The sequence below is a fragment of the Delphinus delphis genome, chromosome 2 (assembly GCF_949987515.2).
Source record: "Delphinus delphis chromosome 2, mDelDel1.2, whole genome shotgun sequence".
Classification (NCBI taxonomy): domain Eukaryota; kingdom Metazoa; phylum Chordata; class Mammalia; order Artiodactyla; family Delphinidae; genus Delphinus; species Delphinus delphis.
In genome coordinates this window covers 92,007,888-92,018,377 of record NC_082684.1, presented here as the reverse complement: position 1 = coordinate 92,018,377, position 10,490 = coordinate 92,007,888, and the positions used below count along the sequence as shown (strand labels likewise).

Below are 10,490 nucleotides of genomic sequence, written 5' to 3'. Positions count from 1 at the left end.
GCCCTCAAGATCCACCCAGGTTGTCACAAATGGCAAGCAATTTCATTCTTTTTTATGGCCAAGTAGTATCATTGTATGTATGTACCACATCTTCTTTATCCATTCATCCATTGATGGATGCTTAAGTTGTTTGGCTATCTTGGCTATTGTAAATGATGCTGCAATGAACATAGGCACACGTGTATCTTTTTGAATTAGTGTTTTCATTTTCTTTTGGTAAATACCCAGAAGTGAAATTGCTGGATCATATAGTAGTACTATTTTTCTTTTTTTGAGGAATCTCCATATTGTTTCCCATAGTGGCTGTACCAGTTTGCATTCCCATCAACAATGCATAGGGTTTCCCTTTTCTCCACATGCTCACTAACACTTCTTTGTCTTTTTGATGGTAGCCATTCTAACAGGTATGAGGTGATATCTTATTGTGATTTTGATTTGCATTTCCCTGATGATTAGTGATGTTGAGCATCTTTTCATATATTTGTTGTCCATATCTATGTTTTCTTTGGAAACCTGTCTATTCAGATCTTCTGCCCATTTTTAATCAGATTGATTGTTTTTTGTTGTTATTGAGTTGTATGAGTTCTTTGTATATTTTGGAAATTAATCCTTATTGGATATATAATTTGCAAATATCTTCTCCCATTCAATAGGTTGCCTTTTTTATTTTGTTGATGGTTTCCTTTGCTCTGCAGAGCATTTCAGTTTGGTGTAGTCCCACTTGTTTATTTTTGTATATATTGCCACTGCTTTTGGAGTTAGAGCCAAAAAAATATCACTAAGACCAATGTCAGTGAGCTTACTGCCAGTGTTTTCTTCTAGGAGTTTTATAGTTTCTGGTCTTACAATCAAGTCCTTAATCCATTTTGAGTTGATTTTGTGTATGGTATAAAGAAAGTAGTCCAGTCTGATTCTTTTGAATGTGGCTACCCAGTTTTCCCATCACAATTTTTTGAAGAGATTGTCCTTTCCCCATTGTATATTCTTGCCTCCTTTGTTGTAAATTAATTGACCATGTGTGAGGGGGTTTATTTCTGGGCTCTGTATATTGTTTCATTGATCTGTTTGTCTGTGATGTCAATACCAAACTGTTTTAATTACTATAGCTTTGTATTGTAGTTTGAAACCAGGAAGCATGATGCCTCCAGCCTTTGTTGTTCTTTTTCAAGATTGTTTTGGCTATTTGGGATCTTTTGTGGTTCCACACAAATTTTAGGAATTTGCTAAGCTACTGCAGCTTTCTTTTGGTTTCCATTTGCATGAAACATTTTTCCATCCCTTCCCTTTTAGCCTGTATATGTCCTTACATCTGAAGTGAGTCTCTTTAACATTTCTTGTATTTCCTATTTTTCTGTTGAAGTTCTCTCTGTGTTCATTCTTATTGGTGAGCGTCTTTATGACCATTACTTTGAACTCTTTATCAGGTAAGTTACTTACATCCCTTTCATTAAGGGTTTTTTCTGGGGTTTTGTCTGGTTCTTTCATTTGGAACATATTTCTCTGTTTCTTCATTATGCTTGACTCTCTATGTGTTTATTTCTATGTAACAGCTACCTCTCCCAGTCTTGAAGGAGTGGTCACAGGAAGACTGGGGTGTGTTTCAGGCTGCTGTCTGTGCAGTGTCCTGGGGGTTGTAGCTTGCCAAGAATTATCTCTCCAGTTGTTTCAGTCCTGTGGGGTCCAGAAATGCAAGCCCTCTAGCCACCAGAGCCAGGTGTTCAAGGGGTGTCCCCTGTGTGAACTGTGCACACCTGCTGGGTTTGGTGTGGTGGGGCTTCAGTGGAACACCAGGCTGGGTGTGGCATGGTGGGGCCACCATGGAGTCCAAGAGTGGGGCAAGTGGCTCTAGCAAGGTAGAGGGAGAGTATAAAAATGGCGCCTGCAAGGGCCAATACTAGTAAGGTAGAAGAGTACAAAAATGGTTCCCGCCAGCACCTCTGTTCCCTGGGAGAGTTCTAACAGATCCTGCCCTTCTGGCAGATGCTTTAAGATCAGCAAGTACATCTCCCTTAACATAAGGTCTAGGCATTTTTAATGCTGCTGTTTTTGCACTGGGTTCCTGAGTTGAGTGAGTCTGTGCGTGAGTCCTGTAGGAGTGGAATCTCAGGTTCCTACAGCACTTTGTGTCTTCTGGACGTAAGCCCCATTAGTTTTCAAAGCCAGGTGTTTTGGGGGCTCATCTCTCTGGAGCAGGTCCTAAGGGTTGGGGCACCTGATGTGGGGCTCAAACCCCTTGCTCCTCAGGGAGAAGCTTTGTTTTTGTGATATTCCTCCTGATTGTGGGATGTCATGCCAAGGGTGAAGGTTTTGGCAAGATTGCATCTCTGCATCTCCTACTCACCTTGATGTGTCCCCTTTGTCCTTTGTGTGGGGTGGCTCTTGGGCTAGTTCTCAGGTCTTTTTCAGAGACAGTTGTTCCATATGTAGCTGTAGATTTGGTGTGTCCGTGGGAGGATGTGAGTTCAGGATTTCCTGTACTGCCGTCTTGAACTGCTTCCAAGATTTTTCTTCTTGGACACTAATATTAAACTAAAAATTTCATAATCTTACAACTTAAATAACTACTACCAAAGAAAATGTCATATGAGTTTAAATGAGCAATTACTACTTTCTTCCATAAACTTTTAAGGACCATGAAAAATGGATGTAATTAGGAATTGTTCTGTTGTCTCTATTATTTTCATAATGGATTATGTCATAGATGTAAATTTATTTATCAAGTCCTGTAGTACTAGGTGGTGTCGCATATCCTGCAGAACATTTCTATGGTTTATGTTTTCCTAGTAGAATATCTCCTGGTTTTTAATTGCAATATTGCATAGTTGGTATGTATGTCCCAGAACAATACCAGTGTTTATGTACAAGAAATGTATATTTACCTACTAAAATTGCATTCATTTTAAACAGAATGAGTGGGAAAGGTCTCAAGTTCCAAATATAATTGGTAGATCATCAGAATCATGGTGGGGATGTTTTGAAAAGCCCACTCAGTATCAGTATAGAGAATGTGCTTCTTAGCTGTTGCCAGTACTAACAGAGTACATATTACTAGAAAGAAATTTACTTTTTGTTAACAATTATAGTGATTGGAAAGTGAAATTTTAAGCTTTTCTTTTTCATCCTAACATGATAACTTGTGTATTTATGTGTATTGTTTTACATTTTAGAAGTTGGTTGGAAGTTTTGTTTTGACATGTACTCCATCAGAATTTTTCCCACTTGAAGTAATGAAAAATAGTCTTCCACTTAGCATTTTTGCATAGAATGTGTAATTTTCAGGAAGAGCTTACTGATATTGAGGGAGATTCCATTATGAGTTGGAATCCTTAATATAATAGGGATGATAATATTCTAGAGGTAGGATGTAGTCCTGGATTTAGGACAAAATGTTAACCTTAAATAGTGGTAGTTCCAATCAAAGCACACTGAGTTAAACATAAAAGGAAGACTTGAAAGCTGTGAACTATTTTGAAATGTAAATTTCAGGAGGCATCATAAGTCTCATCTTTCTCCCTGCAATAGCATTTTGTACGTATCTCTCATGGATTGTAGTATTATATTTAGTTGGACACTCAAAAGTGCTGCCAGAAAATTGAATAAATAATGAAACATGGATTTTCAGAGCACAAGTAAACAGAAGAATATGAATCCAGCTCATATTATCTCATTTCTCTCTTTCTTTGTCTGCTTCTCTCTTCCTTTCTGCCTTACCCTTTCTGTATATTTCTTTTTTCTCTTGTCTTAACTAGACGTAATATGTAATTGAAATGTATAAATATCTGTGCCTCATATTAATGATAACTGCTTGCTTCAGTGTTTCAAAATATGACAGTTTCCCTGGGGGATGTGCCATGTTTCCTTACCATATATGTCTGTCATCATTGTAAAAGGACTTTTGGATTACTCCTGCTTTGAGTCTACCAAAATGGTGACCGGAAATATTCCATTTTAATGATTGTAGAAACCTATAATGTTTAAACTATACATCCAGTCACTTCATCTCCCAGAAAATTGGTCTGAAGTCTGCCTCTCCTGTTTTGGAAAAACTGCTAATAAACGTGCATTTTGTGGGGATTCCCCCCGCCCCCAGGTGATATGCTTCGTTATATTCAGGAGAGTAAGGAAAGAGCTGCGGAAATGGTAAAAGCAGAGGTATTGCGAGAACGTCAAGAAACCTCCCGAAAGATGCGCAAATATTATTTGATTTGCCTCCAGCAGATTTTGCAGGATGATGGAAAAGAGGAAGGGTAAGTTCTGTCTGAACAGTGTGTCCTGAGAGTACCAGGACAGCATGTTGTCATTTTCTAAGCATTTTCCTTAGCCACAGAATTAACTGTGTCTACATGATGAGCCATTAGGGATTAAGAGAGGCTTAATGTCTGTGCTGCCCTAAGTGGTGGCAGAGCATATAGGAAAACAGAAATCCTGGGGCTAAGGAAACTTCTTTTTTCCTTTAAACTGTATTAATTTCATATTCTGGAATTCCCCACAGGGCTGAGAAAAAGATTATGAATGCTGCTAGCAAACTTGTTATGATGGCAAAATTGCTGGAAACACCTATTTCTAATAGATCCCAGAGCAAAACGACACAGTCAGGTATGTCAAAATGAGTTACTTGAAGGATTTTTCTCTCCCTCTTTTTTAGATATTTAATATCTTTAGTATGAGAGTAGAGAATGTAAGGAGTGAGAGCTGAGTTATCCTATTGTGTGCATGTTTTACTTAAACTGGAAACTTACCAAAAAACAGTGTAGAGTTTCCAGTTCAAGTAGTCAGACTGAGCTTACCCACCAGCTTCCTCCTGCTGCTTCCATCCCTAGAAATGATAGAAAAGATTTTAAACGACAGTATAGAAGGAGAAAAGGAAGAAATTGTAACTGAGCTTTTAAAAGTTACAACTGATAAATCAGAGGCTGTGAGAAATCCCTGAAAGAAGGCAAACACTGTAAACTGAAGATGGAAACCTCAGTTCAAAACTCCCAGAAGATGATAGTTACAAGTGGGAGCAATATTGAAACTGTTCTACGTGTGAAGGTGGTATGTTCCAGGAGAAGTAGTAAGCCTAGGGGATACCAATGGGGTAATTAGCTGGTGTTCCAGAGCAGCTGAAACCAGGTGGGATTGCCCTCTTTATTTCTACTTATCTTTCTTCCTGAACCTCAGATTGGGCTAGGTAAGAGCAACAAGAACAGAGAGTCTGGGAACTGGGCAGTGCTCTAGGTGGCTAGCCACACCGAGGAGGAGCTGAGAGCCCAAATCCCAGAGTACCAGGTATCAGATCTTTCTACCCTGCTGCTCATTCCTTCCCGCTCCACTTCCAACTCCTTTAAACAAGCAGCAGATACTGTACTCAGGACATCTGAAAGATAAGCATTCAACCAAGAATTACCACATATTTATAGAAAGCCAGCACCATGAAGAAAGATACCAAACTCAAAATAAGACAAAGCAAAAAAAAAAAAAAAAAAAAAAATCCACAACAGAACTTATACCTAAAAAGATAGAATTAATAGAACAAACAACAGGACCTGAGAATGTTAGAAAAATACAGTATTCTCAGAAAGATGTAGGAGGATATTATAGAGGAAACTAACAATATGCTAAGATTTATACTATTTTCAAGGAGAAGATGTAGATACTGATAACTCTAGAGATTGCTAGAAAAATACAAGTTTAAGTATGTGTATAAAAATTTAAGGCTAATAGAGAAATAGAATATACAATTTTCAAAGTAGTAGGGGTAAAACTTGGAAGAAAACGTTTCAATCTAATAATCTAGAAAGAGGAAAAATACATGTAGAAAGCATGGGTAAATAGAAAATAATAGTAGGTTGAAACATCAGCAGTCACACTAAATGTGAATTGGTGAAACTCACTTATTAAAAGACCACAATTTTCAAACAGTTTTAAATATTCTAGACATATGTTATTCCAGATAAGAACATTGTCAAAAATTCAAAATAAAGGGCTGGAAAGTGATATACCAAGCAATGCAATGTTGATATTAGATAAATTATAGAGTTAAATACAATATTAGGTAAATTAGAGTTAGCATTAAACTGACCAAAGTGATAGTTCATAATGATAAAGGAGCAACCTCCCAAGAAGCTATAAATGAATTCTTTCTGTTCAAAATAAAATAACTTAAGAATATATGAATCAAAAGCTGATGGAAAAACATGAAAAAAATTAGTAAATTCCCAGTCACACTGGGAGGATTTGAACATATCTGTGAGGAAATGGGGTTTTTGCACTTCTGGAAAGCTTGAAGCAAAGACTGTTCAGGAATTCCCAAGATTGATGTTGGTAAACGTTCTTCAAATAAAAGCACAGAGATTATTTGTGTAAATTTTGGAATGGCGATGTGAACCTTGGCTATAGAAGGGCACTGGCATATAACAAGAAAAGAGTTTTCTAGATTTGGGGCAACTGCAAATAATGAATAATGTCCCCAGCAGAAACAAACCCTTTTCAGAGACTTTAAGGACCAGGGTACCCTACTTTGAGATATGATGCCTCTGATTCTATGCTGTGTGGCTGTTCTGCTTCTGATCAGATTTAGTGTCTTAGCTAATTAAATCAGAAACTATTTTAGCTTTGAGAAAAAGAGAGAAAGTGTGTGAGAGGGATGTGTGTGTGTGTGTGTGTGTGTGTGTCTGTGTCTGTCTGTCTTGGGTTGGGTGGGTTCTTCCACCAAACTTTCTCCATCAGAAACTCCATATTTGACATCAGAGCAGCAAGACTGGAAATGTTGCAGTTGGCTCTTGAAATGCTGTACCAACTATTACAGAAAATAATACAGCAGGTGGATAGCAATAATAACAGATTTCATTAACAGAATTACTCAGCTTTATCTAATAGATATATGTAAAAGAATATTTTTAAATGTCCAGCATTGATGTATTTTCTTTGAGAATGATTAAAATATATATGCATCCCTTGGAAATACATAAAAACATATATTTTTTCTCCTCTTTCAGTGTTAATTTTCTCCTAATTTTGTTTTCCCCTAATTTTGTGTTCCCTTGTATACAATAGTATTGCCTCTGACTTCAGAGATGCTGACTGGAGTTGAAAAATCAAAAAGAAATGATGTGAATCAGAATATATCGTGTCACAGTGAAAGCAAATCAAACAGTATAAAAACTATCCCTAGAAGTATGTGTGACCAAGCTCCTAAGAGGAGGGCTGCCTGTAACTTACAAAGACGATTAGAGGACGCAGAGCACGGGGACAGAAAGCATGAGCATTCCAAAGAGTCACATCCACGCTTTCAGTTCGGGGGTAACAGTCACAAACACCTAGACAGTTTGCCAAGGAATGTTTCTCCTGAGTTTGTTCCTTGCAAAGGTGAAAGAGGCTTTGGTTTGCACAAGAAGATAGACCTCCTCGGTGATACTGTCTCTGAATCACTCCAGCACTCAACTGCACACCCCTTTCTCGGATCCTTCGGAAATAAACCCTCACCTAGATATACCCCTAGTCTTTCTGAATCCGAGTCCACGCATATAACTTTTCGAAGTCCTAATGAAAGACTTGGTTTAAAAGTATACAAGTGTAATCCACTGATGGCAAGTGAAAATGCTGCATCTGAGAAAAGTCAAAGTTTGGGTGTTAAGGAAACTCCGGTAAAGGATGGAGGGGACCTCAGTGACTCTGTAAGCTGGCATTCCAACAGTGCCGCTCTACCCTGCAACAATTATGAAGTGTCATTTTTGCATGATAGGCCACAAGAAACTCTGGATATGCTGGACGAATCTGTTAATTTCAAACAGTTTTCAGCAGCAAGTTTTCCTTTAGATTCAGAGAAAAACAGTATGATTCATCAACCTATGAAATGTCAAAGTGGTCATGCTCCAGACCTGTCAGAAGAAACCACGTATTCCCCGCCAGGGAAGATCAGCATGACTCTTGGACACCCACCTCATCATAAGGCTGATATATTAAAGTCAGATTTCAAAAAGCTGAGCAGTACAGTACCATCTGCAGTGTGTCCACAGTCTTCAAGAAAATTAATTGCTCCTCTGTCTAACCAACAAGATAGTGGCTTTGATAGCCCATTTGTCAATCTAGACTAACTGTTATACAGTATTTAAGAAGAATCATTAATATATTGATAAGAAAACTGGAAGAGAAGACTTCATACTGAAAAATATTTGTGGGTTCTGCATATTTTGAGATGTTTTAATGACGTCTGACTATCATATGAGTAAAGTATTCTCATAAAATTACTTGAGATACTAAGGTTGCCTTAGTCTTCTAAAGGGCTAATCGTGTATGTGTAATCTGCTTCTGTGTGGTGCTTGTATTTGGTTGCTAAACCACCTATTTTTATACTTATAAATTAGCTCTCTGTGCAGTGTTAAATTATTTAAATAAACTTGCATATGGTCTGTAGAATTGTTATGAATTATTTTTAAATTCATAATGTAGAAATGTTATATTGACATAATTTGAGATTCATCTAGAAAAACATATAAACCTTGATGATTCGTACGTATGCTCAGCCAGATTTAATTTTTGAAATTAGCCATGTTGAATGAGGCTATAGATTTACTCTACACATAGTTTTCCTGGAAATCCGTACTCAAGATTTTGATCCTTGCTTTCAGTTAGTGGAAAAGAAGTATTGCAAAGATTGCCACAAAATACATAGCTGTGTCCTGGCTTCATTAATTCAAATATTAGTCTGAATTTTTTTAGTTGGCATTTGCGTTATTTCAAATCTCCTGTGACACCCAGAGACTTTGTCTCTTTTATGGTTTCATAGTCTTTCCTTCATCTGAAGCATTACTTTTTTTTTTTTTTTTTTAGATTCTGCCTACTTTACACTAATGATTGTCGACAAAAATGGTATTGTCTAATACAGTATTTCATGACTTTATTGGGGAATATTTTTGGACTTCACAATGAAAATGGACTAGGTCCAGAGAGGTCAGACATCCAGCAATGCATGGGGCAGTGAAGCATCTCAGTAAGTTGGTTCCCAACCTAGGAGTCTTTCAAGATGCCACACCAGTCATTCACATAGATGAAAAATCTGATTATAGTGACCAGAACTTGGAACTTAACTTCATTATGCTTGTGAACACCAAATACTTCTGTATGGTTTTAATAGACACTGACTTTTTCAGGAATATAACTGCTGGGAAAATGGACAAAAGATTGCGTTTTGTCTTGCTTTGGAATTTGACTGGTTCAGTGTTTTGGGAAACTCACATTACAGTGGCAAAGGTCGTAGAGGAATTTAAGTTGCTAACTTAGTGCATTTATATCAGTCAGCATTTAGAGCTGTCAGTTCTGGTTCTGGTTCTGACTACATTACGTCTTCTAGTCTAGCTGTGTCTGAGCAGTGGCATTTTGAAAGACATGTGATCTTACTCAAAGTTTATTTTCAAATTTCTTTTTTCCTGAAGGTGTAGGTAGGTTATATCATTGTTAAGTTTTGTCTTAAAATGGGTTTTACAAAATACTTAATATTAATGAAGGTGTTGGGCTTTATAGAGGCAAAACCCACTGTTTTAGAAGGATGATGTACTTACTACTACTACTACTACTATAATAGCCATAATGACTTTTTCACCAAGACCTTCTCACTTGGGTTACTCTAACGGCAGCCACACTGGTCCTTCCACTTCTAATTGCATCAACAACCTCCACACCACCTCCACCCAGCTTTTGAGTGCTTTTTCTGAAATGAAAATCAGATCGTGTTACCTCCCTGCTCTCTGGTACTTCATCACCGTCTGGTATTCTTTTTTCTTTTTAATTTTTTAATTTTATTTATTTTTTCTATACAGCAGGTTCTTATTAGTCATCAGTTTTATACACATCAGTGTATACATGTCAATCCCAAGCGCCCAATTCATCCCACTCCCACCCCTACCCCCCGCCGTTTTCCCCCCGCAGGTGTCCAAACATTTATTCTCTACATCTGTGTCTCAATTTCTGCCCTGCAAACCGGTTCATCAGTAGCATTTTTCTAGATTCCACATATATGTGTTAATGTACGGTATTTGTTTTTCTCTTTCTGACTTACTTCACTCTGTATGACAGTCTCTAGATGCATCCACATCTCTACAAATGACTCAATTTCGTTCCTTTTTATGGCCGAGTAATATTCCATTGTATATATGTACCACATCTTCTTTATCCATTCGTCTGTCGAGGGGCATTTAGGTTGCTTCCATGTCCTGGCTATTGTAAATAGTGCTGCAATGAACATTGGGGTGCATGTGTCTTTTTCAATTATGGTTTTCTCTGGGTATATGCCCAGTAGTGGGATTGCTGGATCATATGGTAACTCTATTTTTAAGGAACCTCCATACTGTTCTCCATAGTGGCTGTATCAATTTATATTCCCACCAACAGTGCAAGAGGGTTTCCTTTTCTCCGCACCCTCTCCAGCATTTGTTGTTTGTAGATTTTCTGATGATGCCTATTCTGACTGGTGTGAGGTGATACCTCATTGTAGTTTTGATTTGCATTTC

General features: G+C 37.6%; 1 protein-coding gene across 5 annotated transcripts in view; it reads left to right on the top strand.

Moving 5' to 3' along the window:
* The window catches only part of CEP152 (centrosomal protein 152), a 94,116-nt gene extending 85,116 nt beyond the window's left edge, over positions 1 to 9,000 (top strand). For 4 of the 5 annotated variants that reach the window (XM_060003587.1, XM_060003584.1, XM_060003585.1 and 1 more), the window contains 3 exons: positions 4,091 to 4,247; positions 4,493 to 4,596; positions 7,039 to 8,385. In XM_060003587.1, the coding sequence (XP_059859570.1) occupies positions 4,091 to 4,247; positions 4,493 to 4,596; positions 7,039 to 8,078 (1,301 nt within the window). In that variant the 3' untranslated portion in view covers positions 8,079 to 8,385. Of the gene's footprint in view, positions 1 to 4,090; positions 4,248 to 4,492; positions 4,597 to 7,038; positions 8,386 to 8,814 lie in introns of those variants that run through there. The other variant, XM_060003586.1, reaches the window with a different exon arrangement.
* The last annotated feature ends 1,490 nt before the right edge of the window (positions 9,001 to 10,490 follow it).